Below are 27,307 nucleotides of genomic sequence, written 5' to 3'. Positions count from 1 at the left end.
GGTACACAGAATTCGCATGTCACAACAGAAGTGGGTGTTATATCGACTTTAGCACCTACCATTGAGTTACCGACGTACCCTAGAGCCTCCAGTTGCTGTCGTTCGGATGGTTCTTACCGTCTCGCGCCAGACTTGCTCTTGTCGCCTCGCGCTATACTCCCTTATACTCTCGCACGGTCCATCAATACCTTGTCCAGCACCGTTGCAACTGAAGCACTCATTTCCCCATGATCGACGGCGAGCATTGTTTCTGATTTTCCTTGGCGACTCCGACATCTAGTGTTTCCGCTTATTATGAACCCCCTTCTGGTGTCTCAAACCCTCGTGATCAACGTCTAGGGCTGGTCCACCACCAATTTGCCAAGACCTGTCAAGCTTTTTGTATGGATCAGGAGCTGGCTGGAGATAAGGCGAAGCCATGAATCTCATCACTCTCCCAACTTCAGATGGTGAAGCACTCCACTTTATTCATCCCATCCGTGTTTCCGAGATCTGTTCATCGCTCGCATTACCATCCAGTCCCCTTGTCTATAACGGCTATACTATTGTCAGTTTCCTTTTTCGTATAAATTGTTACCCCGCAGCCAGGCAGGTCCTGGTCAGAACCTGGTCAGAACCTGATCGGGTAAGCAGGTGCACGACCTGCAACTCGTCCCAAGTTTCATGCCACTGTATTTCGTATGCGCTCGGTATCTCCATATACTCCTGGTGTTCTGGATCTCCAGTAAGAGGGTGTTGCTTATGGTTATGTCCCCCATGGCCGACTATGCTCGCGCCAAGCCTTATATAAGGTGCCATGGTCTTCTTCCATTCTTTTAAATGGTATATAGTATCCAGTCTTCTCTTCTTGGTTTTTTTGTTTCAACCGTTCATCTCTCGTTTACTACCTTCTCTTCCCTCCTTTTCCTTTACTTCTACTTTGCTAGTCAAGTGAAGATCACGTTGACCGTGTATCTGGGACTACACTTTTTAATCTCGACTTCGGACCTCCTTGGCTCTGTTCGCTCTTTTCAACAGATCAGGACACATGGTATCTAAACTCCTTATCTGGGCTGCGGCTCTTCTCGGTGTCACAAGCGCTCGCCAGAACAGAGCCCGAGATGATAGCAGCAGCGGTGGCAGTGTGTATTTTCAAACTCACCCTTTCCTAAGACTGGCTCAATAGTGGAACAGCGTTCTTTCATTGACAATAATTAACTCTCTCTCTCTCTTAAAATAGCTGTTACGCTCAACTCTGATCTTATCCAGAAGGGCTCTTTCTTCGATGGTAGCGATGGCCTCGGTACCCAGGATACTCAAGCCAACTCAGCGACCTCGGAAGAGAACTTTATCAACTTCTGCAGCGGAAAGACTCTTACCAACGGACTCCAAAACACCGATGGGTCATGTAACGGCATCCGTATGCCATTCCACACAACCTTTTCTCGCTTCCAACAAGTACTGACTTTCCCTAGCAATGGGCAACATCCCAGCCAAGTCGGCCATGATCTCGTCGATTCTCCTGAATCCCCAGGCCGGGGACACGATCACGGCCGGAACGGACTTCGACGTTCAAGTCCAAACCAGCAACCTTGTGGCAGGCAGCTTCACAAACGCCGACACCACTTACTATTCGGCGCCGCAGGATCTCCAGGATGGCAAGGTGATTGGCCACACGCACATCACGGTCCAGGATCTCGGCGACAGCCTGAATCCGACGACACCTCCGGACCCGACGCAATTCGCTTTCTTCAAAGGCATCAATGACGCTGGTGATGGCAATGGACTCTTGTCGGCTATCGTCTCAGGAGGGCTCCCGGCCGGCAACTACCGAGTTTGCACCATGAACTCGGCGGCTAATCATCAGCCGGTCATCATGCCCGTTGCCCAGCGTGGATCCCAGGACGACTGCAACAAGTTTACCGTTGAAGGGGACGGGGGTGAAACTAACGCCGCTGCCAACAACGGCGCCGATGGCGAGGCGGCTGCCAATACCGCTGCCGAGGCTGTTAATGATGGCCCAGGAGCTATCGTTGACGACAACGGCAACGCTTCAAACTCGTCCTCGACGATCAGCTCTAGCAGCTTCGATGATGGCCAAGATCAGCAGCAGCAGGAGGAGGACAAAAATAAGAACAGCAGGAACAAGCGCAGAAACCTTCGCTTCGGAGAGCGAATCTTCGTTGCCTAAGCACCTCCAGTCGAACCAGACTCCAAAGTCGTCAGGGATCTATGTGACATTAATGCGGCTTGTTGTCGCGGCTTGACGTGATCAATATATTTTGTTCACAAGCAGGCGTAGGGAGTTGGAGTTTTGCATTGGTTGTGGTAAACTAATTGTATATGAAACTGAAATCTCATGAGTTGACCGGGTTATTGGGGGACGTGTGAGGAGTGTGAACTCTGAATATTTGAAGGAGCTAAGATGATAGCTGTGCCAATACTTTTGTTGCTGTGGATTTATTGTTTGGATGACTACTATCTAGCGATAAATATTGGCCATGACGTATAAAGAGCACAGCTTCACAGCCTTTCTTTGGAGTTTGTGTCATGTGAAGAAGGTTGAAATAGTAGTAGCGCATATAAGTATATTATTATAGGTAGCCCCATGAGCCTTAGGGTATCAATATTGGCGTCGCCTGTTATCGCAAGTTAAGAGACTGACTGCTGCTTCTCAGAAGGTGTGGTGGGTCGGGGGATTGTGCAGTGCCAGTTCCACACTTGGATGAGCAATCCTAGGATGCTTGTTTGGCTTCCGATGTGCCGGTTTCGTAGCCTCTCGCAGTCGTCGGTGTAGATTCCATCATGTGGATTGAAAGCGTCCGCTGGTGTTTCCTATCGAGGGGTTACGACTTTCCTATAAGGTGGCATTCGCACACGATCATCGCTTGGTCCGCCTCAGCTGAACGGTCGGTGGTTATCAGAATTGAAGTACAAACAAGGCTTCCCCACAACAATATCGTGCATACCATAATCCGCAAGGCATTGGATTCTATTTCTTTAAAAATTTCTTCACAATAGTACTAGTCCTTCTGCTACTGGAATTATTATGTGAAAATATGCAGAAAACTATTTGGTTACGGTACCTGCTAATGGCGGTGTGGCTGATACTTGGAGCAACCCGGGATGATTATTTTCACATTCTGGAAGGATCAACATTCCAAGCATTCTGCCCTCTTGTATTTTTATTTATATTGGTATTCACAGCCTTCGCTTTCAAAAACTGTGCTGCTCCGAGTTGATTAAGCTTGCAACTGGTTTGTTGGGTGTGTTTGGTCGGGGGGAGGGGAATGCCAACGTGTTGTCTGTGGTTGTAGGTTGAACCTAGGGGCGACTTGAGGTAGACGGTCTCTCTTTAGAATATGACAAAGGCAGGAGAAAGCATGATTATATTGAATGCCATCTGAGGCCATGAGAAAACTTCAATATGAATGACAGGGTGAAAACTGCCTTAAAAGGGAAATATAATTCGAAATTAACCAGCAAAGAGCACTGCTGTTGTCAGTGATATTTGCAATTTAGCATACAAACTAATCTAAGACGGGACTCATTGGACTGATATGAAAGGGCCATGAGATGTCGTGTTTATTCATCATCAGTAAATAAAGAAACAGCCATAAGAGTACTGCATGTTCATTGACACTAGCTACAACTGGGGCTAAACCGCTGTTTATGATGACCAGTATGACGCATGCTACAAATAGCCAATGTGTCTAATTTCCTACAGGTATTTTTCACCATACTATCACTGCCAGAATCATCCAATGCATTGCCTAACCCAACCTTGAAAACATCCAATATATGCCAGGCCGAACACCCACGAAATAGGCCCAGTGGCGCTGTGGTAAGCGCTCTTTGTTTGGGCCTCTGGAGGGATATCGAAGAGGGTAAGTCTATTATACCTCTACCTCAGCAAATCCCGACTGCTAACCACCCTGTAATCGTGGGTTCAATCCCCACCTGGGCCCCATGGCCACTTATCTTGTTTTTGCTACAATCTCATAGACAGCTGCTCACTTGCTCAATGCCTTTTGCAATTGAATTGGTGATTTTGTGTTCTTTTTCCTAGTAAGCACACTTGGTGCAAATATCGCCCCCTGTTGGACCCCTTGCTCCTACTTCAAATTGATATTTAGGTCGCATCAGACTTGAGAAACATCCGTACGGCAATTTCCTTTGCTCTTCTTGGAGACCTCCCGGTTTCTATATTGACCAGCGCTGTTATTCAAGGTATGCAGTCTCCTCTACATGTACGCAAGTGAGTAACCCGTACACTTCACATTCTTCTTAGAGTTTCTTGGTTCTCTAGATATGCTGTAAATGAATATGTAAAGCCCTATAACAGGCCTCTCAAATGGGGAAGTGGAAAAGTTGACATATAAATGGATTTTGTCAAAGCATTGCAACGAGTGATATCGACATAAGCCTCTGAACATTCCTGCATGGGCACATCCAATTACGCAACTCGTGAGTAAGATTGATAGCTTGAACGGACTTTCCGTACCCATTAACCCATGCTCAGGATATTCTTGTCGATTAGACATTAATCAAATGAGAAAGCAGCAGCTATCTGACACCGATAGTTCTGCGAGTCATCCACACAATAAAGAGTAGATCATCACTGTTGGTTCTAGGGATGTCGATTCTATTATGTTATGTTTTTGGGAGAATTCTCCACGTTCGTAGACCAACTAAATGCGACACGGAGGTCATCATCTTGCGGAACACGGCTGTTGGAGCTATCAAATCAAGAGTGGGGCCACCCCACGGTTGGCGATTTATCCGATGAAACCCATTGCGAAGCCGGGGCCAAGGGACCGGGACTTGCAAGATTTCAAGATCGGCCTCTCAAAAGCACCCGACACCTAGTACTCATCACATGACTCTCGGATCCCTGGTATGAGGCGATGCAGACCACGAGGAGGTAACTGCAGAACATTGGAACCGACGAAGCAAGAAATGAATACTACAGCTGCCAAGGTGGCCACGACAGCGGCCAACCAAGCTGCTCAGGCCACCAAATATGTGCCCATCGCTGGACGCGAACTCAAGCATTGGCAGACAGGCGTGGTGGTGTCGGCAGGCTTGATGGACCGGACGGTGAAGGTGCGGCTCTGGGGCAAGCGGTGGGAGAAAAAAGTGTCCAAGGTTAGTTCATGTATAACCTTGCCTTATCTCAGAACGATCCATGATCTACTACTGTTTGAGACTTGACTAACATGCTTCATCATTTCCCAGTATTTCAAAGTCCCCTCCTACCACCTCGTCCACGACCCCAACAACAGTGTTCGCAAAGGCGACGTAATCGCCTGCTCCTCGGGCTGGAAGACGTCCAAGATGAAGCGCTTCATCGTGCGGCATATCGTCGCTCCATGGGGCCCGGGTATCCACGAACGACCCCCTGTTCCTGACGAAGACGAGCTGATAGTAGCGGAACAAGCGCGGCGGGCTAAGATGGAGGACAAAAAGGCGGCCAAGGCCAAGGAGGCACGGAGATTGGCAGTGGAGGCGAAGCAGGCCAAGTTGGCCAAGAAGGCGGAGCGGGAGGCGTTTATGAATAAGAATAAGGAACCGCAAGTACAGACGAGTATCGATGATGTGGATTGAATGAGGATGGGCTAAATCATCCGAGCGTTGGAGGTGAAATTATTGTAGGATTGGGACTGGGTGCAGGAAGGGCAACAGTCGGCGCAACACAAAAACAACACAAGCGGCACAGGGCACATTTGCAGGTCTGATGAAATGCCTACCATGTATCATATCAATTGTACAGTGGCACAGGGGAAGAAGTCCGAGCCCAAAATGTAATAAACCCAAACTTGCGTCGTGTGCCACTAGGTATCAATGTTGTTACTATCAGCGGCCTATCCACAAAACACCGCTCAACACCACATGAAGAGATGTTGTTTTTACGGTTCCACATTCCTATTGAGAAGCCACCGGGCGAGGTTCACCCACCACGCTCTCCAAATTGCTTGGCCCAGTCCTCATATTCTTTGAGACCTTCCCTGCTGACACTGGGCCGGATGTTGCGGAGGCTGGCTTGGAAGTCACCTAATTCAATCGGACGGATCTGGTCCATGGTCATATGAAGCAGAGCATCTCCCAGTGAACGAAGAGGGCCCATGGCAGCATCTTTCGCGAGTGCAGTTATGTCAGAGCCAGAGAAACCTAGTTAGGGACATGTTAGCTTGGCCATCCATTGAGCGAATCAGGTATCGAGGTTTTGACATACCAGCAGTCAGCCTCACCAACTCAGCAATGTCATCAGCGGTAAGATTGTGCTTCTGCTCACCCAAGAGCGTCTCCAACTGGATCTTCCTCGTTTCCGCTTCTGGCAATGGAATATACTGGCGTCTCACAAAACGGCGCCTTGCCGCCTCGTCAATTGCCCATGGTAGGTTGGTGGCAGCAAGAACCAAAACTCGGTTCGCATCACCTCCCAAATCCCTCCCTACTCCCGGGCTCTCACGTCCCGCTGCCGCCCTCTGCAGATCACTCCACTGAATCAAGAACTCCGTTTTGATCCTCCTCGTCGCCTCGTGTTCTCCAGACCCAGAGCGCTGAGACAAAAGCGAGTCTATCTCATCGACGAATATTATACTCGGTGCCATGGCCTTTGCCAGCGCAAAGAGCGCACGCACCAGTTTCTCCGACTCGCCAAGGTATTTGCTCGTCAAGCTGCTTGCCGATATGGAGAAGAAGGTCGACTTGGACTCGGTGGCAACCGCGCGAGCCAACATTGTTTTGCCGGTCCCCGGTGGCCCAAAGAGCAGCATACCTCTTGCAGGCTCGCGAAGGCCCATGAATAGATCGGGGCGCAGAAAGGGGTACACGACAGCCTCTCTCAAAGCATTCTTGGCAATTTCCAGCCCCGCCACATCGCTCCAGTGAACCTCGTCTCCTTGGACGACAATTTCGTTGAATATGGCCTTGGCAGCCGCATCATCGACGCCTGGAGGGAGATGTTTTAGTATCGCCTTCTTTTTCTTGTCCCGTACAGTCTTGGCCGCCTTCTCCTCATCGTCAAGTGAGCTTGTAGAAGACTGTATAGTGATGTCAGCGGGGAGTGGTGATTCTCTCTGTTTGCTCTCCTTTTGATTGCTTTTTCTTCGCCGCCGGGATGAGCTGCTGATCGGTTCTTCCTCATCTTCGGAGGTAGACCCACTGCTAGGCTTTGGGGTGTGCCTGTGGCTTGCTATGCGCTTCTTCGCACTGTTCGGTACTGGTGTAGAAACGACACGATCTGCAGGCTTCCTGCGCACAGGGAGTTCACTTGAGCTTCTACCTGAGCCAGATTGCTCAGCGCCAGCGACCGCAGAGGCTCGAGCCGCATCCTGTGCTATCGTTAAGCTGCTCTTCGATCGCGAAGAGCGGTCTGCGACATTCGACGTAGATATTGAATCTCGCCTGTCGTGGATGGACAGCCCACTTAGGGCACTAGATGCTGCACCAACCGCAAGTGTAGAGGAGTAGGGATTCGCGTATTCATCAAGAGGTCTTGTTCCGGGCGAATCTGGGCTTGAAGGGTCAAATGCACCATTCTCTGGAGATTTGACTAACCTCCTAGTATGGCTGTCCCAAGAAGACTGTGATACAGCAGCTGATCTCCGAGGCTGCTCTAGGGATGATCTCGAAAGGCCATCGTAAGAAGCACGACCAACAGTGGGAACACCGACAGACGAGGATCTATCAGCATCATCTTTCGCACCATGACTGGTCCATGCCAGAGTAGCTGCCTTGCTTGCCCCAGGTCTATCAGCCGGTTTTGATACAGGTTTTCGAGACAGCCTGAGTGTTTTTTCTGATTTTCCTGATCGCAGCGTTGTCCGCATGGTGCGCTTGTCCGGACTCTGCGATCTTGATGATGCCTTCTCCGGGGTTATCGTGCCGTATGGAGGTAACGACGGTGGATGTCTGGCTGACGATGCGGGGAACCTTGAATCGAGACTGCTTGTACCGGGGCTGCGACCAACGACGGCCTGCTCCGACGATTTTCTTGAGGATAGTGATGGTCGTGGGGGCAGCGCTGGTTTCGACAGCTCCGGATAAGTCAAAGCTGGTATAGTCCCATCGCCTATCCATCCTCGCTCCGAAGATGGTGTCCCAAGCGGGGAGTCAGCTGCTTCGCCCGAGGACGATCTTCGTAATGTAGGCTCTTCTTGTCGTGATAACCTCAACGCTTCCAGCAAGTCAATTCGCTCCTTGCACTGTATTTCTAGTTTTTCAATGCTTTCGACAAGTGCCCGCTCAGTCTCGGTCCTAGGCGAGTAGTTGGGCTTGTTCGGGCCATTGCGCGTCATCTTGTCCAGCGCTGATTTCCAACATCGCATAGCCTCCTTCTCATCTCCCTGGCTTTCGTAGTAAACGGCTGTCGAGCATGTCAAGTAACTCTCATCGTATGTTTTCTGCAGGTTGGCAAAACCCTTGCTCGCCCACATCCTTGCGACAAAGACTCCGCGATCGGGACATGTAGATCACAAGTTATAACACCAAAAAATTATAGTCGTGGTTCTTGCTTGCCGTCAGCACCGTGGCTGGGGATCGGAGTCGTTGTAGTTTGTCGGCTGGTTCCGCTTGTCGCTTTTCCAAAGCCTATTCCCTCAACATGGACTGTTATTTGCTCCTGGATGATTCAGCACACTCGTCGTATTGAGCAGCTAGCGTGAAATTGATGCTACCCCGTGTTGCCAGTGCCTGGTGGCCTTGTGACTTCGCGTTCGGCCTTTGCTTGAGACGTGCCCGACAGGTCTCGAATGACAGTGCTTCTTTGAGTCACCTCTTCGGTCGTGATAAGGTTCGTGGGAACTAAATGACTGTTGGAAGATGTTGTCGATGGAGCAGTGCCCGAGGCTACTATGCTCCAGTTCTCAAAAATCTGGAAGCATAATGACCAAAGAGTCGCTCGTTGGAGATGGAGTAGTATAAGGTACACCGGAGAGTGACGTCGTTGTATTGGTGGGGCAGCTGGCACTATCCTGTTAGCGAGGCTGGGGCCTTTTAACGTCCAGCTTAGAAGTGGACAAGGCCTTCCTCAGTTCACTCAATGCACACAGATATCTCCATACTCTAAATATCACTTCTTAAGAAAAGGAGAATTAGGAAATGCGCAACATTATTACATTATTACCCTAAGTAGATGGGTTCACCCAAAGCAATAATAAAGTCAGATGCAGCCGTAAATATGTGAAAGGATATTGAGTGACGGCGACTTCCAAGCTTGTGTTCCAGGATCGCCCGCCTTCACATGCTGCTGGGACTAGTCAACTAATTCAGTATATACATCGAGCTGGTCTGTCTTTCAGCAATCATGCCTGCTACTTCTTGACTGTGTCTTCATCATCCCTTGGTAGCTGCATTCCCATCATGCCGAGGATATTGCCTGCAGGCCCAGCCATACCAGCTTGACTCTTGAAGCTTTCCAGCAAGTTCTTAGCCAAGTTATAGTCAATATTAACTTCCCCATCTTCACTCTCTTCGTCTTGTACATCTTCCTCATCATTTAGTTCAGCCTGTTTGCCTTTGCCTTTGGTTTGTACCTTCTGCCCATCATTGTCCTTTACTGCTTTCAATTTGGTTGGGGTCGGATCAAGCCTCAAGGCACTATACTCATTCAGCTCAGCTCCCATCTGGGCTGCCAAGCGCTTGATATTTTCAACCTCATCCTCTGATTCAGACTCAGAGCCAGATAGTTCTTCAACGAACTTGGCAGCTTGGCCCCGCGGAGCCGTCGTTGATGCTCCATGGGTGGCCTGAGTCTCTTCAGGGAGTAATCCCATCATTTCCCTCATCATCCTAGCAAATTGCTGTTCGTCGAAACTGACTTCTTTGTCTTCATCCTCACTGTCATCTTCGTCAGAGAAATCATCATCATCCATATCCTCCAGCTCAGCGCCTGCCGCACCTGCCGTGTCGTCATTGAGAAACAATTCAAAACGCTCCACAATTTTGTGAAGATCAGCTTGGGCCGCAGTGTCTCCAAATCCAGACTTCTTTCCTTTGCCCGAGCCATGCTGGCCTTGTAGCTCTTGCTCGAAGTCTTCGTAGTTTATGTCCATCCAAGACTCGTCATCATCCTGAGCGGCATCTGGCCATGAGAGCATTGTAATATCGCTAGGCAATGCTTCAGCACCGTCCTCTTCGAGATCCTTCAAGAGAATGGCAACTTCTCGTGCAACCCGGCTGTCTTTTGTTTCGGCATTGGTGGCCAGCATTTCGAAGCCACTCGTGACCTTCATGCCCATTTCGAGCCTGGCGAGTTTCAGTCCGGCTTCCTCTGTATTCCCGGAGACCTTCTCCGTTGCCTCAATAATGCAATGCCAAACAGGCGGTGGAGTAAATTGCTGTGACTTCAACTGTGCGAAAAGGACCTTGGTGAATCTCACACTAGCAGTCACTAGATCTTCGGGTGGAAAGCTGAATTTACCAGTTTCAGCGAGGAGGGCCTTCATAGAAGGAGGGTCTCTGAGATAGAAAGCCTCGACGGCTGGGGCAATGGCTCCGGGCTTCTGGTGCAGGATATACGCCAGCTTTCTTGGAATTGTGACTAGTGAACGGTGCATGGCGGACTTGATCTGGCCCGGATACTTCTCTAAACGGTAGAAGGCCTCTGCTTCCACGAAGGATGAATGAACGAGAGACGTTGCTCTTGTCTTGAGATAGTCAACAGCTTCCGCCAAAGCCAAAGGGCGCTTTTCCGGAGAACTATGGTCTAGGGGGATGATGTAAAGCTTTTCTGCGTGTATCCAGACTCGATTGGTGTCAATCTCCGGACTCAGCCATCTTGGCAAGACATTTGCAGCTTCGATGAGCAGGAATTCGCCATCGCTGTCATAGACCGCCACCCATAGGCTTTGAAAAGATTTTGTGAGCTCCCGGAGCAAGTAGACGATCAACCACTCATCCTCGACCGAATCGCCATAATACGTAATGCCTTGGAGGTAGACGAGGCCCTTGTCATGTTTGACGTCAAGTTGAAATGAATCTCGCTGCCAGATGTAGTCCTTGGTCAGCTTGTCGGAGAGTTGAAGTGCGGCTTTGCGGACGCCATCAAGGGTAGAAAGCACTTTGCGGGTTTCCAACTGGCCATCAATGACAAAGAGAACGTACTCCACACAGTTCTCAGGCAGCCGCCGGGGGAAATCCTTGAAGCTGTCTTCAAAGAAATCAACTTGGTCTGTTGAATTCATCTTTGATGCTTGACGTGAAATGTCTGTAGATTTGTTTTGATAGGACCTGAGAAAGTTTGAGGCGGGCAACTTGAGATTTAGCGCTACTTTAAATGGACGCCCATCCCCACTGACAGTCTGTGTGCAGCCCGAGCAGTGCCTAACAATTTGCTAACAACAAGATGTGCCCGTGAAGCTGGATCGATCTAGCGGGGGCAGTGGTGGGGAAGACGCGCAAAACCTTAGTACCCGGAGCAGCCTGTGTCCCTTGAACTGCATTCAGCTTTAGGGAGTAGCGTCTTATCTGTCGCATTGCATGTGACAACTGACGACGTCGACTTGAATCTGCTTCCATTATTCCTGCCTGAGTTCCTTCTAGGACAGATAGACCCAAACAAGGAAACGGAAACTTCAATTGCCTCCCCTGTCTTATGTCCTATTGTGAGGCAACCTCTTGGGGCTTTCCCTGCATCAGTCTGCTCCGTCTTGATAGCACCCTCTCTTGTCTTCAACGCGCTTGTACCAACGCGTAAGCAAACTTCGACTTTTACCTGCAAAAATCAGGTCAATATGCCTGCAATAACCTCAAAGCGCTCGCTGCATGCTGCATTTGAAGGCAACGACGATGGTATGGTTGTTGGAGAGGCGAGCTCGAGTTTCCGTGAAGGCGTCAGTACAGCCAGTGTGCGCGGTCCAAAGTGCTTTACTAACGGCATATAGACAAGAAAGAAAGCCCGCATCTCTGATTTTGGGCCGAACAAGGCCTCATCCTCAAGTCGCTCACGTCAGGACCAGTCACAAAGTTCTGAAGAAGAGAACGAAGCAATGGAAGAGCCGGATCGACCACCTAGCCCACCTCCCGCCACACAATACGAGATGCTGCGGGACAATGGGTTTCAGCACCTCGAAGATGCCGACGCCGATGATCAACGCGCTACTCAGCGTCTGAAGGATCGCGACGCCCAGCGCATGGGCGAGAATCGCGTGGCCCCCAATGCTGTGATTGAGAGTATTACCTGCTACAATTTCATGTGTCATACGCGCCTACACTGTGAACTAGGGCCCCTCCTCAATTTCATCGTCGGAGAAAATGGCAGTGGAAAGAGCGCCATTCTGACCGCCATCACCCTGTGCCTCGGTGGAAAAGCCAGCTCAACCAACCGCGGAGCCAGCCTACGTAGCTTCGTCAAGGAGGGTCAAGATCACGCACGGCTCGTCGTCAATATCAAGAATCAGGGATCTGATGCCTACAAGCCCAACCTGTACGGCGACACCATTATAGTCGAACGTTATTTCAGCAAGTCCGGGTCTTCTGGCTTCAAACTCAAATCTGCATCGGAGAGGTTGATCTCGAACAAGAAATCCGATGTGGATGACGTGGTCGAGTATTACTGTCTACAGGTTGACAACCCGCTCAACGTTCTCTCACAGGACAATGCAAGGCAGTTTCTAAACGCTGCCAGCGCTGCCACCAAGTATAAGTATTTCCTGCAAGGTACTCAGCTCGAGCAGCTCGATCATGACCTGCTACTTTTCAACGAATACCTCGACCAGAATGAGTCAAAACTCGTCGAGTACGAAGAGACCGTGGGCGTCCTGAAGGAGAAGGCTGCAAAGGCTCGAAAACTCATGGAGTCGGCAGCGGAGAGTCAGACATGGCGGAACAAGTCCCGAGTGTATGCGAACCAACTTGCATGGGCTCAGGTCTACGAACAGGAAAAGATTTTACAGGAAAAGGAGAATGCTGTTGCAGCTGCTGAAGAGGAGATAGGCCACCTGGAGGAGGCCGTGCAACAAAACACGGAAAATCTATCAAGGTATGACAACAAAATCCAGGATGCTAGGGAGGCCGTAGAAGCTCTGCAGCAAGGAGATTCGCCGGGAGACAAGCAGATGGAGGCTGAAGAAAAATATAAATCGGCCAAAGCGAACCTTCAAGAAATGCATACGCAGGAGCGAGATTTGAACGAGAAGCTACACCAGGCCATCAAGAACGCGCGGGAGTACGAGAAAAAGATTGAGGATGAGGAAAGAAGTCTAGAGGAGGTCAATGGCGGCGCCCTGGCCGTGAAGAAACAGGAGTTAGAGGATGCTAAGGAAGCTGTAACATCTGCCAACGTCAAACTTGTGGAGCACAGCGCCACGACTAAAAGGCTGGAAGAGGAATACAAAAGTGCCGAGAAGGAACTACAGGAAGCTACTGGTCTTCTTGAGCAAAAGCGTGCAGAAGTCAGCGGCGCTGAGTCTCGCTTGCGCTCTCTAACCCAGAACCGCGGCGATATCTTTGCTGGGTACGAAAGGGGTGTACCACAACTGTTGAAGATGATTGATGGAGATGATGGGTTTCACCAGAAGCCAATCGGACCCCTCGGTATGTATATTCAACTAACGCAGCCAAAGTGGTCTGCCATTTTAGAAGCCACGTTTGGCGGGCATCTCAATAGCTTCATTGTTGCGAACAGAAGTGATTACACTCGACTACGAGGATATATGGATCGCCTAAGTATTAGGGGTTGCGGCATCAACATCAGGCGTTCTGGAGCGCTGCTGGACAAATTAAATGAGCCAGATGAGGCTTTCGACACCGCGCTTAGAGTGCTCAAGTTTGACGACGTACGTGTCAGAGACATGATGGTTATCTTGACCAGTCTTGAGCAACTCATTCTCGTTCCAAAAAGAGAGGATGGTCAGGATATTATGTTCAACAACAGCCGGCCGCCGCAGAATGTTGCCGCTGCCTTGACTTTCCACGATAGAAAGAGGGACGAGGGTTGCCGAATTACAAACCGTCAAGGGGGCGAGATGAAAAAGACGGACCCGATTCAGCCCGGTTCGAGACAGAAAGCCCGCATGAAGTCAGATGATGAGGCTCAGATCAACATGCAGAAGGAAACACTGGCGCAGTTGCAGTCGGAATTTCGAGAGCTTGAGGCCTCGAAGAGACGTCTTCAACAAGCTGCTGTCCGATGCAGCCAGGCCGTGACGAGACACAAAAGGGAGAGAACGACTCTTGAAAAGGCCCACCGAGAGGCACAGGCAACTGTCTCGGGCATTGAGAGGGAGCTGGATGGCTTCGAAGGTGCTGATGGGAGATTGCAAGGCCTCCAAGAAGCATTACAGGCTGTCAAAGAGAAACAAGATCATTTCGGCCAGCAGTATGGTAGCATGGCGGTTGAAAAACAGAACCAGAACAAGCTTGTCCAGACCCTCAAAGCAGACTTGGCACAAATTAAAGAAGAAATGGCAGATTTCAAATCTCGCATAGCAAAGGCCGAGAACAAGGTTCAGCGGTACCAGGAACTGAGGCGGCTTGCACTCGTCGCGACGAACGAGGCCCATGAACAACTGGACATGGCCAAGGAGGGCAAGAAGCATGCAGAGGGCTCTCGAGATAGGCAAATGCAATGTGTGCAGGAGTATATTGAAGGAGCCAGTGAGACTACGCCCGAGCGCGTATACATCCCAGAAGGTGAGACGTACGCCAGTATCGAACGGAAGTACACAACCGTCCAACAGCGGATCAAGGAGTTTCGCAACAAACACGGCATGTCGGAGGCTGAAATCAACAGTCAATTTACGCAAGCCACGGAAGAGTACAAGAAGGCCAAAACGACACATAAGCACCTCTGGTCTCTCCAGCACGGGCTGAAGAAGGCACTCGTTCAACGCCTGGACAAGTGGAGATGGTTCCAACGGATGATCTCGGCCCATGCACGAACCAATTTTGCCTACCTCTTGAGTGAACGAGGATTTCGAGGCCAGTTGCTGCTTGACCATCAGAAGAAGAAGCTGGAGATTCAGGTGGAACCCGACCAGACGAGGCAGAACGTGTCGGGTCGGAACACGAAGACTCTATCGGGAGGCGAGAAATCCTTCTCCTCCATCTGCTTACTTCTTGCTATCTGGGATGCCATGGGGTCTCCTTTGCGCTGTCTTGATGAGTTTGATGTTTTCATGGACAACGTCAACCGTGCCATCAGCACGAACATGTTGGTACGTTTGCGAACAAACTTGCACAACGAACAGAACAATGCTAACAATATCTCCAGATCCAAGCGGCAAGACGGTCAGTTGGAAAACAATTCATCCTCATCACGCCAAATGCTATTGAGGGCAGAGGAAAGATTGACAAGGATGTCAAAATCATTCGGTTAGTCACCAACCACAGTTCATGCTTCCACTTTTCACTCGTAGCGGAACTAATCATCACCTTGCAGGCTCACCGATCCTCGACAACAACGTCTTGCTGATCCTTGAAATACTCACGTCACATGTCGCAAGGTATGTTTTGTACGAATACCAACGGTTCTTGTCAACCAGGCATAGGGTGGCGTGTTTAGTGTTTTGAGGTTGATAGGATGGGAGTTATTTGGAATAAAAAAAAGACATGCTCAAGTTTGCTTTTTGGGACCGGGGAGACGACGAGCGGCATGTCCCTGTTTTGCGATATGTGATCTCCCGCCGTAGCCATGTGGGCTGGTGGCTTGGGCTCTATTTCTTTATTGATACTCGGCGGGCAATTCTTTTGCCCAATCCTCTAATCGGCTATATTCTCGCCCTCGGTGGCTACCTTTGAACGGCATGGCACTCTACTTCTGCAGTTATACATCGAATACAACGGTGTCGAGAATCTCAGCGTCCAGAAACCCCCTGCTTAGCCTTTTGCATTTGCCATACTCCCAAATGACGTATTATTGCATAACGCCCGATTCTTACACGTAGTTTTACACTAATACACAAGGCGTCTGTTATGTTACCGATCTCCAACTATATCCTCATCCCTTTACTCCTCAATATATTAACCCCAGCCACAGCCGTGAACTCCATCCACTGGGCCACACCGCCCAGTGCATTGCCCACCTTGCTACTCTCCTCCAGCCGGCGTTGTAGGAATTCGCGTGTCTGGGCGAAGCCGGGCGAGCGGTCATTTGTCATGAACAGCTCTGCGCCAACGTAGGCAGTCGAAACGGTCCCCCTCTTGGTGTACCAGCTCGGGTCGACGGCGCCGTCGCCGGACAAGTGGTAGATCTCATCCGCTAGCAGGGCGAGCTCGCGGAGGGAGGCAGGGACGTGGGAGGGTTGGGCCATTACTGCCAGGGCCTAGGGAAAAGTTAGTCAGTTGTCATCCTTGATTGCCGAGGAACAGAAGAGGTGATAAGATAATGTGCGAGTGTATAATTGGTCTTGAGCATCCAGTAGTATAAGTAAACGTGGTCGTGTCGACCACGGGACATAGCACCGAAAGCGGCGGAGCGGGGTGGAAATGCGGTTGGAGAGTAGCAGGTAGGTAACTTGGGATGGAAGGTGTAAATATACGCACTTGTTGCCAGCGGTGAATGACATCGGCATTAGAAAGCAGACGCTCCCAGGCCAAACGCTCGACCCTATCATCAATCTTCATCGTCTGCCCCTTTGCCCCGTCGCCGGGTGCAGCGTCCAAGGCATTAAAGATGGCGCGGCTCTTGGGAGCTAGGGCCTGGCGCTTGGTGATGAGGTGATATTGGATGAGGCTGAAAGGGCCGTCGGGCAGGACGGCGGTGCTAATGTCGAGGTAGCCGGCATCGCGGGCGCCGAGCGACAGGGCGTGCTGTGTGAAGCCGTGTTCGGGGACGTGCGTGTATGCGGCCGAGAGGATCGCATGTTCGGTCTGGTTGAAAGGGCCTGGGGGAGGAGGGTGGTCGTAGGAGTAGTACGGACGCTGAAGCTGATATTGACGGCCGACGACTCCGAGCACCCGTCGATGTGCAGCGAGGCGTGTGAATGCTCTGGAAGGAGCCATTGCGAAATTAGCCGCCTGAATGTCCAGAGCAGTGAGAAGCGACGAAATGTTTCCTCCTCTCCGCACTACGTATGCAGGGTCCTCGGATAAACTATGGTCCATACCTCTCGGGTGGAATTGCCTCTTGGAACTCACCAACAGTTGAGCTATTCACTATGAGACTTATCGGCAGCGGCCGCATGGATTCATCAGCTCGAACCACTGCAGTCATTTTCAAAGTGTAAGCTTCAAGGAGCAGACGGGTCAGTGAGGCTCGGCCAGCTCCGCAAGGATTACGACGACAGAGGAGTCGCACAAAGCATATCCCGATTCTTCTTTTACACGGTTGCAAGGACCTACAAGTCTGCGACGAGGTTGTGGCTTTTGGCGGTATTGTCTCGCGGATTTTCTGAACAGCCTTATTCTTGGCGTCCGCTCAACGAGAACGGAGGATATTCCTATTGGATTATGGGCGGATAGAGGAACAAATGCGACTGGTCGGTCAATCAAGCATACTGGTAAGGGCCGAGGACTAGACTTTACCTTGTTCAAACTTGTCATTGGTTGGTGCCAATTCTGGCGTATAATAAGAGACATGAAGAAACAGGCTCCATTCGTAAGGGCAATCTGTGTCCGTACATGATGCAGGAGGAGGATGGAGTGGAAACTAATACAGAATCGATCAGTTATGGGTGTATCGTCCGTCGCGACCCCGAAGCTTGCCTGAAGAGCTGCGATAAGTAGCAGTGGTGCTCTCCGGCAACAACGTCTACGTTATTTAGGGCTAAATATCTCCCGCGAGCAAGGATCAAAACCGCGAGGTGGAAGTGATTGTTGCACAGTCGGGTTTCATTTCATACCAACCACCACGAAGGACCGACTCAACTACAATGGGTCGTGGCTGCAGGGCGTTGCTGCAAGCTAGCATACCGGTTTCATCTGATCCACCCGCCCAGAATGCTCAATAATTCCGAACAACCGTGTCGTGGTTCGTACAAGGCTCTTCGCGACCAACTTAGGAGGCAGGTAAGCCCTTAGCTTGGGCAATGTATTTAGGCCACAGATTTATAACGGCTCCGGGTTCCTCGCGCACATCTAGACGTGCCAGGTGTGTGTATACTTCAGCTAAAGGGCAGCCTCGTCAGGACGTTCAACAGCGATATAGCAAAACAAGGTTGAGGTGCATCAGTGGGTATGGACAGCGGCCCACTATAGCTGTTGTGTGACCACAAAGTGCAATTCTTTTGCATGAGGCATTGGTCTTGAGGCCCTGATAGCCGGGCACTCATCAGCGCGGTAAATTACCAATGATGTGCTGCGCCCTTCTTGAGGTGTGGATATGGCATCTCCGGCAGTGACGACGGGCTGTGCTAGCGACACAGGTAATAGTGCTGCGGCCTTCCTCGCACGGGCAGCTGCGAGCAATTGAGATGCTATTGTTCTGGGTCTGCTCAACTTTCAAGGCTCTGCCTGTCAGGTCAACCACGTCAGCATCATCTTCGAAAGCTCTAGATAAGGATACTTAGCTTGTTTTAAACTCGGTGTCAGCAAGCCTTCAGATCATCTGTCCATTTTTCACAGAGCTGCAGACGGCCCGTTGCCTCTTCCACATAGCGAATCAAAAGTCCTCGTTGTCGATTTGACGCCGTAGTAAGATTCCTGATCATTTTGCCTTGCGAATGAGCCCTTCCACCTGTCGCTCCAGAACACTACGCAACCGTGGTAGCTAGCCAGGCTGTTCTTTGAGTCCTTGAGATACTGAGATAATTGGGGAACGTAACTATGATGATCCTATGCAAAGTGCGGGAGGGCAAGGGGGCCACAATTTAGTTGCAGAAGCAGCACGTAGGGTGAAATCCTTCTTGGTGAGCTTCCATGATTATATCGTTAGTATTGCAATAGAGCGAGCTGCTTTGTACCTTGGGGCCATTTTTTGTCATTCATCGAGATGCAATTCATGCTATCCTCGAAAGTCCGCGTATCATCATCGTGGCGCCAGGGAAGGATGGCAAGTTGGTTTGGTTCTCATGCGGGCATGTCTTTTGAGAAAGGCTTACATGTGGCATCGATGTGACAGGTCAGACAGCCAGTCTAGGGAGAAAGAGTTAAAAAGCCAACCATGGTGTTGGGTTGCTACGATTGACTTGATTGTCAGGAATATCTGTCTTTCCAAGCATCAAGTCGGCTCTCGTCCGTCCCGGTACTGGACGTTCTGCATCGGAAGACAATTGGAGTCGCCGTTCATCATCAACATCCCGGGTTCAATCTCGCCGGTCCCGAGGCCACCTCACATGCGACCACCAAGATCCTTGGGGATTGTTCATTCTGGAGAGGCGGGCCGGTTAGTCTGCATTAGTGGGCGTCCCAATGGTCAACTCCAGGGGCAGAAGGGCTCCACGGGTCAATAGCCGACAGGATGTATTGCAGATAAGTATAAACTGGGTTCGAACGTCGAGTGAGTGTGGACTTTCAATTCCAAGGTTTCTAATCTAGCTTGATGGTCAACCCTTCCACCTTCGGTTCGGGTCCTCGAGGTGCGCATTTCTATGTTTGCACCTGCCAAATTATTAACGTTCCCGCTGGTTCTCACCTGCATAGGTGGGTGCCCCACATTGATACATGAGTAATCTGGTGCGTACCTTCCAGCACGGGTTTGACGCCCTTCACTGTCTAGATTGAAGGCATGTAGAAACTACTATGCTAAGGATATTGAAGGGCCATTGCTCGCACACTCTGTTTGGTACGGATTCGAACTGTGTGACAATTGCGAGTCTGTTAATCATTCACTATTATCTGCCCTTTAGCTTTTTTCGTCTCCGCCTTGTAAAAATTCAGGTTCATAGACAATTCTTAAACCCATACTTCGGGCAAGATTCACATATGAAAATGCCATCGAGTTATTTATTGTATACTACTGACCGTTTGATAGATAAAGATAAGTTGGCGATTCCGTTGACTGACACCGATGTGTTACCTGAATTTGATCTCGAATGTGGGCTCATTAGCTGTAGGAGTGAATGATATGAAGTACATCGAGCTGGCCACCCTTACATAACCTCGCATAGAAATTTTACGATAGTAAAACCACAACGCCGTAAATCAATTGAAACTACTCTGAATCTTCCTCTCCAGAAGATGGCAATGCGATCTTACAAGTTCGCGCATTATGCCCAGTCCCGTTGCAAATACCACAGCGCCTTGGGCGCGTTTCAACACGCTTTGCGCGACCACCATTTCGGCGCTCTTCTTGCTGTATCTGCGTCGCCAACTCGCTAGAGTCCCGTAGGTCCTGTCCTTCTTGGAAAATAAGTGATTCTCCTTCCCGTAATTGCATTTTTTAGTCCTCCGGCGCCGGCTTAGCATCTTATTTGCCTCTCGAAGCTCAGCGCACTCGGCCCGTACGAGGGCGAGCTCGTGCATTATCATTTTTGCTCCCTTCGCAAACTGGTCGACAGCTGAGAAAATATTTGCGTGCGACGAACCTCGAGGCCCAGCGCGTTCCAATGGGCCCTGCGTTACGTGTCGCGCGGATAGAATTTGCCATTGCTTCCACATCAGCAATCCGGGGCGGAAACGCTCGTGCATCTAAGTCCAGTATATGCTTGATAATGACCTCCTCTTCTAATTCTGTCATAGTTCGTGAATTGGGCAAAATATCGCGTCGGAAAGGTACGCCGTTTTTACGCGTTTGGAGGGTGCTTCGGGGGACTTGGTACGTTTTTGCCGCTTGTCCGAGACTAAGTTTTTGGTCATTTTTGAGAGCTTGAAGGGCTAGCATTAAGTCTGCTTCGTTGTATGACTTTGCCATAATTGGTTGTTGAGAAAATCAAAGATCAAGTTGGCCGGTCGCGTTGGCGCATGAAAGTGGCCAGCTCGGTGTACATTCACGTTACTCTACTATTATATCCAGTGCCTTAGCCACTGGTTGCCGTCAGTAAACCGTGCCATAAGTACGGGCACACTATAATATTTACAGAAATTCACATGAGAATAGCGAATTTCGTGAAGGGCTACCGGTCACGATAAACATAGAGTGTCAAGATGCTCGGGGAACAACTTACACCATCCTTCAGACTTTGCAAGTTGGTCCATTCAGAATTCAATCGTTTTAGAAGCAATGGAATATGGCAATCATACATTGCCCATTGCAATGAACACGTAAACTCAGACTATCAGCTCGCCTGATGACTCGTCCGATTGCTTACAGCTGAGCTGGGCTTTCCCGTCCTTGATGCATGCAGACTCGGATGCGGTGACCTTTCAGGTTGTATCATCCACATCTGATTTCATACTTGGGTACTATGAAACATATCGTCGTCTGCCCTATTCTCTGAATCCTGGTGGTACGCTCGCGTTTTGGAGCACTGAAAGTACTGCAAGTTGCGCATGCCAGAGGTATGCTTGCCTAGGTAGGTTTGGATTTTTGTGATTAATTGCTCAGGACTTAGCTAGTTCTAGCGGTTACTTGAAAACCGGGGAATAGTAATGTCGAGACTTGAAATATTAATCGACCAGGGGAGCACAGTTGTTGCGTTACTTGTCACTTGAAGTCATCAATATAATCGCATCCAGGCCATAAAAACACAGTAATGCGATAACAACCCAAGCGCCCTGACAATCGTGGATTGGTCTACGTCGTAACGTCTGGCATGAATGCGTCTTCTCACTCAGACGTTCGTTGCAATGGCCAGAGCTCACTCAAGTAGAGGCCAATGCGGACCGGCTGCCCTAGTACGAACAGTCAGATCATGATAACACACAGACAGCTTAAAATCCACCAAGGGTGACTCGATTGTTCGACAATTGAATCCGATCTGGGACTTATCAGCTTATGCCTCTCAACGTTGGAGTGGTACAGCTTGCAGTTGTGCGAGATCCTTTAGGAATACGACCCACCCCGCTCTCACGGCCCCTTTGCCTCCAGAAAGCAGGCAAGCAGGTCTTCGGAGCGTGCGACTAGGGTATGAAGTCCCTTTCCGAGCAAAACCGTGTCGCGACTTGGGAGTCTCTCTATCAATCCACTCCAGATGGGACGCCCCAGACCCACTGTCTGCACGTTAACACCTAACAAGTACCTTCTAATAACTTCAAATGCACAGAGTAGAGCAGGTGGATGGCGGACGCACGCAATTTCGGCAAGCAGTTTCCATCTAGATGGGTACCCAAAAAGGACTAGCGAGGATGCCATAATAGACCAACAACCGCCGCCTGCCGAATTCACCACCTGCAGCTAAATAAAATAAGTCAAGAATACCTTAGCGAGAGAAGTACTTCATTGTGTCGAGGTGACATCAGCTTTAACAATATTGTACCCTTACAACCTCCTCCCGCAGCGCAACCACACAGTGCTGCATTAATGACCATGCAGAAGGTACGTACACCCTTATCCTTTTGTCTCGACACAAGCAGGCAGTCCCAATACTGCTACCTCATTCGTCACCCGGCCACTGCGCATCGTATCGTTGCAGCATTGCATTCGCCAAGGAGAGCTCGCAAAAGCATTATTTCCTTTTCTCCCTTCTAATACCAAGTCGGCCTACTATTAGCACTGATTCAATGCAACTTGTTACTGCTGAATAGATGAGAAAATCCACTTGTCAACCTCTCTGGGAAGGCACGACTTAGAGATCTACCCACCGACATGTGACCTCTCTGAGGTCGTTCTGGGCAAACTTGCGCTGAACGGGTGGCTACGGTACTTGCGAGGGTATATTCCCATAATCGGGCGTCTCTCATCACGGGACTTGAAACTATGAAAGAAAAAAATTCAGGTACAATGGTAATTGTGGGAAAATGGCAGCACCACTTGCGTTGCCATTTGGCCAACAACAAGTGAATCCGAATTTCATTTTCGCTGCCCCATTGTCAAAAAGAAGTGGACATGACTGTGGCGATTGGGTGGCAGTCCCCTGCCAGCCTGCTTCGTGTCGGGACCTTTTGCTGATCTGACCTTTACCTAACGAATTGAAGTAATCCTGGGCAGTTGAACGCGCCGCTGCTCCTCTTTTCCGCAACCGCATCAAATCATCGCATCGCGTCACAAAAAAGCCATCCATCACCTTCGTCGCCTTTTGAACACACGGCGCCTGCTGCAGCAGCCTCTAGGTATGTACATTGCAGCTTGCATATGTGTGCGTATCAACATCATCATCCCCCTTGCCCTTCCCTTCACTTCCAAGCACCCGCGAATTCCTTGCCCAGAGTACAAGCAGAGAGAGGTCGACGTAGCCGACAGTGCGATCGATGCAAGACAGGTCGCCAGCCAGTCAGCCTACCTGAAGACGAGAAACAGCCTTATCCGGCGCCCGACATCAAGCGCCTGTGCATTCGTCTTCTCTCTACCGCGCCTATCTCTCTCATTTTGCTACTGCTACTGCCACTGCCACTGCTGCTGCTGCTACTCCACGGCCACTGCAGTGGACCACGATTGATGAACCTTGAGTGTGCTGCAGCACCAATTGTACTCCTGGCTCCGTACCTACCCTCCATCAACTCCACTGGGCACTGGCTCACAGTACCTCATCTCCCACCTGTTCTACCCCCAGTCCCGGCGTACACTCTACTCTGGCCAAACAGCTTACCCCCTCCATACAGATAGGCAACTCACAACCTTTTCACCCACCAGTGACCAAAAAAACATCGCAAAAGCGCTTCTCTAGCACCAAGTCGACTTGCGATATACCATGGGTAAGTCATCTCCAACATATTTGGCGACACAAACATCCAACCTCCTTGCTACACATCCTCATCCTGATCCTCTTCCCAAACTCTAGCCTCGCCGGTAACTTCGCCATATCTCTCTGCCCATTCCATCATCGCCCCCAATCTATCCAGCCGTCCACTCCCCGTCACCTACAGACGCCATCCACTGGTACTACGGGCCACGTCTACCCAATCTCTCTCCTATCCGCCGCATATTCGGAAGCATAAATCAAATGCCTCTCTGACGTGTTACCACATTTGCCTGCCATTGCCTACTCTGCCTGTACCTCTTGTAACAGCCCACGACATTACCCGCTTCCTCTTCCCTTCCTGCTATCTACCAGGCGGCCAGCCTTCTTTCCTCCCCCCCTCCCCTCTTCCTCGTTCCCTTGATTCACTCTGGGGGTTTGTGCCAGCGGCTATCTCTAGATCCTTAAAACGAGGCTCTTCCCCCACATGACCATCCCTTGCTACTTCCTTTTCTGGTCCACTCACGTTGGCACCTTTTCCCCCGTATGCACCTGCGGCCCGGCCAAGTTGCGGCTGTCCTTTTCTCATCCCAGACTTCCCCCATCTAGAAATACCTCTTTCTACCCATTCCACTTCCCTACATTTACTTTGGGTCGCACATTTCTAACCCAGATTTGCAATAGCTGATTCCGGAGACACGTACCGTCCGGTGAGTATAACATTCACGTTTGATTTTCGATATATCAGCATACATCACCACCCCCCTTGCCACCTGATGGCAGCCAATTGCCCCGCGCGGCGGCGCCGAGGCAGTTTCCAAGCGTGACTGCCGTGTTTGGTGTAGAGGAAAGCTTTTCGTGGATCTTTTCATCAAGCCATCAATTTCGAAGCTTCGATGGTTGTTCTGGCCTTGAACGTTCGAAGCCATCGGATTAGCTTCAAGGTTTGGCTAAAGTCAGGCTCCCGAGAACTTTCCTCCATCTGTCAAAAGACATCAGAAAAAATTTGAACCGGAGCAACCATCGATTCATCATAATCCGCATTTTTTCATTTGTCGAAACTGATCTCATAGGTCGCAAGCCACTAGCGCTTGCGTTATCGTCAGCTTTCATGAACCATCAAGACACTGACACATCACAGCGCGAGAGGTCTCGCTCACCCCGTCGTGGTAGATCAAGAAGTCCAGGTCGTTCGGTCCGCCGCCGATCTTACTCTCGTAGCCGGTCTGCAAGCCGGGACGACTATCGTAGGTCGAACAGACGTTCTTCACGTTCTCCCATGACTGGCGCCGGAGCCTCGTCGGGAGGATCTCAGGGGTTCGGTGGTCCACAGCGATCCTTCGAGGAACGACAGGCAGCTCGCGAGCAAATGATGAATACCATCCGGGAGACCTCGCAACAGGATCGCCGTGTGTACGTCGGCAACCTGTCCTACGACGTCAAATGGCACCACCTTAAGGATTTTATGCGACAGGGTGGGTCTTGAAGAACATTCCGATGAGTTGGGTTAGATGGCTGACGGCATGCCTGTTCTAGCTGGAGAGGTTCTCTTTGCCGATGTTTTACAACTTCCTAATGGAATGTCGAAGGTGGGCGTCTACACGTAGTTCATGGCTGGTTTCTTTTTTTCTCTCTCCTGGTTTTTGATGGAATTGATGGATTGACGGGTCGGGACGTTGTCCGCGGGATTTGTAGGGATGCGGGTAAGTCCAAATCCCCCCCTCCCCGGGGGCCGCTCAACGACGAGCTGCTAATCGCACTTTAGAATTGTGGAATATGCTACGAGGGAGCAAGCACAACAAGCTGTCGCGACGCTCAGCAACCAGAACCTGATGGGACGACTAGTCTATGTCCGCGAAGTAAGGCTTTCCCGGATCTGCCTGACGAGGTTTGGAGTTGACACTGGGCATAGGATCGTGAAGCGGAACCTCGGTTTACCGGAGCAACCGGCGGGCGCGGCGGATTCCAAGGCGGTGGGGGAATGCAAGGCGGCTTCGGTGGTGGTGCCGGTGGTCCCGGCGGCTACGGGGCCCCGATGGGTGGAGGAGCTGGTGGTGGTGGCCGTCAGATCTACATCTCCAACGTTTGTTACCTCCCGTCCTCACTTCGTTGCTAACTTAGGATATTCGTTCTGATTTTGATGTTCTTGCAGCTTCCCTACACCGTCGGCTGGCAAGATTTGAAAGACCTCTTCAGACAAGCTGGTAAGTGAACGTCGCCTGAATCCCTCTGTCTGGCAACACCGTTCGTTGCAGCGTCGCTAATGACTCTTGCTACAGCCCGAAATGGCGCCGTCATCCGAGCTGATGTCCATATGGGACAAGATGGTAGGCCTAAGGGATCCGGTATCGTCATGTTCGAGTCCCCGGATGATGCCCGCAATGCCATCCAGCAGTTCAACGGTTTCGATTGGCAGGGTCGCCAGCTGGAGGTTCGTGAAGATCGATTCGCCGGCCCAGGTATTGGTGGCGGGTTTGGTGGCCGCGGAGGCTTTGGCGCACCCCGTGGGGGCTTCGGTGGAGGCTTCGGTGGCCGTGGAGGATTTGGAGGCCGCGGAGGCTTTGGTGGCGGATATGGCGGTGGTCGTGGAGGGTTCGGTGGTGGTAGTAGCACCGGTGGCTATGACGCCCCAAGTGCCTCAGCTGCACCTCCTAACCCCTTCACGGACTTTGCCACCTCTGGAAATGACCCAAGCGAGATCATTTATGTCCGAAACGTGAGCCTTGACCTCTCTTTTTTCCATCAACTTGTTTACTTTCTTGCTGACTTCTCTGCCTAGCTCCCATGGTCCACGAGCAACGACGATCTTGTCGAGCTGTTCACCACGATCGGTAAGGTTGAGCAGGCGGAGATTCAGTATGAACCGAACGGGCGATCCCGCGGCACCGGTGTTGTTCGCTTTGACTCGCCAACCACCGCCGACACTGCCATTGCGAAGTTCCAGGGCTACAACTATGGAAACAGACCGCTTGGTCTCAGCTACGTCAAGTATCTCACGCCTGGTGGAGGTGACAGCATGGACACGGATGCTCACGGTGGTCTGACTCAAGATCAGATCATGTAGATCTGACCGCTCTCCTGGTGAAAATTGCGAAAGCTAGCTCGGATACTCGTTAAAAGTTGGCGACTTGCTTTTATGCCTTTCCCGACAACCCTTTCATCAAACAACCTTACCGATGGATACTTCAAGTTGAACCAGCATTGCCAAGGTTTCGGCTTCGATGTTTCAGTGGAGTTAGCCACTGTGTTGCATACTTGTACCACATTTTCTTTGCGACAGTCGTTAATATCTTTGTTCGAACGGACTGCAGTTACATCCCAAAAGGTTCCGAGGACTTGGGTGGAAGACTTAGGATTCAGGGGCATAATGAAACGATCAGCCCTGGGCCCGAGCTATATACATGCAAATGGGACGGTGCTGGGACATTTGACTTCGCCGACTGGACCTTCTGCGTTTGCTCCATCCACGGGCTACATCGCGGACCAAATGTGGCAACCCTTTCTTATTTCATACTATGGAGATGGTCATCTGAGGAGGAAAAAAGGGGAAATCGGAAGGCTTTATTCTAGATTGTGCCTCAAATAGCATCTGATTTTTTCCAGGCTTGGTGGCTGGCTCATCACAAGGCGCACTTGGGGCGTTGGATGGGCAATTCGTTTGGTGAAGACTGTGTAGGAAAGCGTAGGACTGTTGTGCTGCGTGGATCGTGGATTGATTACGACTTCGACAC

The 27,307-nt window shown here is 50.6% G+C and overlaps 9 protein-coding genes and 1 non-coding gene across 10 annotated transcripts; 7 read left to right on the top strand and 3 right to left on the bottom strand.

Annotated features, from left to right (window-relative positions):
• Positions 1-945: 945 nt before the first annotated feature.
• On the top strand, positions 946-2,477 carry BCR38DRAFT_151046 (uncharacterized protein). The gene is made up of 3 exons (XM_040853711.1): positions 946-1,121; positions 1,249-1,399; positions 1,455-2,477. The coding sequence occupies exons 1-3, from the start codon at positions 1,101-1,103 to the stop codon at positions 2,168-2,170; spliced, it is 888 nt and encodes a 295-aa protein (XP_040717703.1). The 5' UTR covers positions 946-1,100; the 3' UTR covers positions 2,171-2,477.
• A 1,329-nt stretch (positions 2,478-3,806) lies between these two features.
• Positions 3,807-3,947, top strand: BCR38DRAFT_t141. The gene has a single exon. It is a non-coding gene; the product is annotated as a tRNA-Pro (tRNA).
• Positions 3,948-4,938: 991 nt separating this feature from the next.
• On the top strand, positions 4,939-5,586 carry BCR38DRAFT_338205 (uncharacterized protein; the record flags this gene model as incomplete). Its single annotated transcript, XM_040855596.1, has 2 exons — positions 4,939-5,127; positions 5,218-5,586. 2 exons carry the CDS (start codon positions 4,939-4,941, stop codon positions 5,584-5,586), a joined length of 558 nt encoding a protein of 185 aa, XP_040717702.1.
• A 343-nt stretch (positions 5,587-5,929) lies between these two features.
• BCR38DRAFT_337733 (P-loop containing nucleoside triphosphate hydrolase protein) lies at positions 5,930-8,420 on the bottom strand (the record flags this gene model as incomplete). The annotated part of the gene is made up of 2 exons (XM_040855555.1): positions 5,930-6,150; positions 6,215-8,420. The coding sequence occupies 2 exons, from the start codon at positions 8,418-8,420 to the stop codon at positions 5,930-5,932; spliced, it is 2,427 nt and encodes an 808-aa protein (XP_040717701.1).
• Positions 8,421-9,296: 876 nt separating this feature from the next.
• On the bottom strand, positions 9,297-11,168 carry BCR38DRAFT_337834 (SGT1 protein-domain-containing protein; the record flags this gene model as incomplete). The annotated part of the gene is made up of 1 exon (XM_040855563.1): positions 9,297-11,168. One exon carries the CDS (start codon positions 11,166-11,168, stop codon positions 9,297-9,299), a length of 1,872 nt encoding a protein of 623 aa, XP_040717700.1.
• Positions 11,169-11,717: 549 nt separating this feature from the next.
• BCR38DRAFT_482714 (P-loop containing nucleoside triphosphate hydrolase protein) lies at positions 11,718-15,404 on the top strand (the record flags this gene model as incomplete). Its single annotated transcript, XM_040863535.1, has 4 exons — positions 11,718-11,816; positions 11,868-15,140; positions 15,197-15,297; positions 15,365-15,404. The coding sequence occupies 4 exons, from the start codon at positions 11,718-11,720 to the stop codon at positions 15,402-15,404; spliced, it is 3,513 nt and encodes a 1,170-aa protein (XP_040717699.1).
• A 510-nt stretch (positions 15,405-15,914) lies between these two features.
• On the bottom strand, positions 15,915-16,926 carry BCR38DRAFT_482713 (COQ9-domain-containing protein; the record flags this gene model as incomplete). Its single annotated transcript, XM_040863534.1, has 2 exons — positions 15,915-16,247; positions 16,468-16,926. The coding sequence occupies 2 exons, from the start codon at positions 16,924-16,926 to the stop codon at positions 15,915-15,917; spliced, it is 792 nt and encodes a 263-aa protein (XP_040717698.1).
• A 1,520-nt stretch (positions 16,927-18,446) lies between these two features.
• BCR38DRAFT_150925 (uncharacterized protein) lies at positions 18,447-19,380 on the top strand. Its single transcript, XM_040853710.1, has one exon. The coding sequence runs from the start codon at positions 18,699-18,701 to the stop codon at positions 19,311-19,313; it is 615 nt and encodes a 204-aa protein (XP_040717697.1). The 5' UTR covers positions 18,447-18,698; the 3' UTR covers positions 19,314-19,380.
• A 3,448-nt stretch (positions 19,381-22,828) lies between these two features.
• Positions 22,829-23,596, top strand: BCR38DRAFT_150814 (uncharacterized protein). Its single transcript, XM_040853708.1, has one exon. It carries the CDS (start codon positions 23,033-23,035, stop codon positions 23,501-23,503), a length of 471 nt encoding a protein of 156 aa, XP_040717696.1. The 5' UTR covers positions 22,829-23,032; the 3' UTR covers positions 23,504-23,596.
• A 1,130-nt stretch (positions 23,597-24,726) lies between these two features.
• On the top strand, positions 24,727-26,862 carry BCR38DRAFT_150666 (uncharacterized protein). Its single transcript, XM_040853707.1, has 9 exons — positions 24,727-25,051; positions 25,113-25,165; positions 25,272-25,279; positions 25,342-25,435; positions 25,489-25,659; positions 25,729-25,780; positions 25,856-26,065; positions 26,135-26,292; positions 26,356-26,862. The coding sequence occupies exons 1-9, from the start codon at positions 24,856-24,858 to the stop codon at positions 26,638-26,640; spliced, it is 1,227 nt and encodes a 408-aa protein (XP_040717695.1). The 5' UTR covers positions 24,727-24,855; the 3' UTR covers positions 26,641-26,862.
• The last annotated feature ends 445 nt before the right edge of the window (positions 26,863-27,307 follow it).

Source organism: Pseudomassariella vexata (genome assembly GCF_002105095.1).
Source record: "Pseudomassariella vexata strain CBS 129021 chromosome Unknown BCR38scaffold_4, whole genome shotgun sequence".
Classification (NCBI taxonomy): domain Eukaryota; kingdom Fungi; phylum Ascomycota; class Sordariomycetes; order Amphisphaeriales; family Pseudomassariaceae; genus Pseudomassariella; species Pseudomassariella vexata.
Note: the sequence above shows the minus strand (reverse complement) of the source record. Positions and strands in the feature narration are given on the sequence as shown.

Excerpts from the sequence above, each read along its gene's own strand:
- BCR38DRAFT_151046 (XM_040853711.1), top strand. The coding sequence starts at position 1,101 with ATGATAGCAGCAGCGGTGGCA. Across the intron at positions 1,122-1,248 it reads TGATAGCAGCAGCGGTGGCA|AAGGGCTCTTTCTTCGATGG; the intron begins GTGTGTATTTTC and ends GATCTTATCCAG. Across the intron at positions 1,400-1,454 it reads TGGGTCATGTAACGGCATCC|CAATGGGCAACATCCCAGCC; the intron begins GTATGCCATTCC and ends GACTTTCCCTAG.
- BCR38DRAFT_150925 (XM_040853710.1), top strand. The coding sequence starts at position 18,699 with ATGCAAAGTGCGGGAGGGCAAGGGGGCCACAATTTAGTTGCAGAAGCA.
- BCR38DRAFT_150814 (XM_040853708.1), top strand. The coding sequence starts at position 23,033 with ATGTGTGCGTATCAACATCATCATCCCCCTTGCCCTTCCCTTCACTTC.
- BCR38DRAFT_150666 (XM_040853707.1), top strand. The coding sequence starts at position 24,856 with ATGACTGGCGCCGGAGCCTCGTCGGGAGGATCTCAGGGGTTCGGTGGT. Across the intron at positions 25,052-25,112 it reads TAAGGATTTTATGCGACAGG|CTGGAGAGGTTCTCTTTGCC; the intron begins GTGGGTCTTGAA and ends TGCCTGTTCTAG. Across the intron at positions 26,293-26,355 it reads AGATCATTTATGTCCGAAAC|CTCCCATGGTCCACGAGCAA; the intron begins GTGAGCCTTGAC and ends TTCTCTGCCTAG.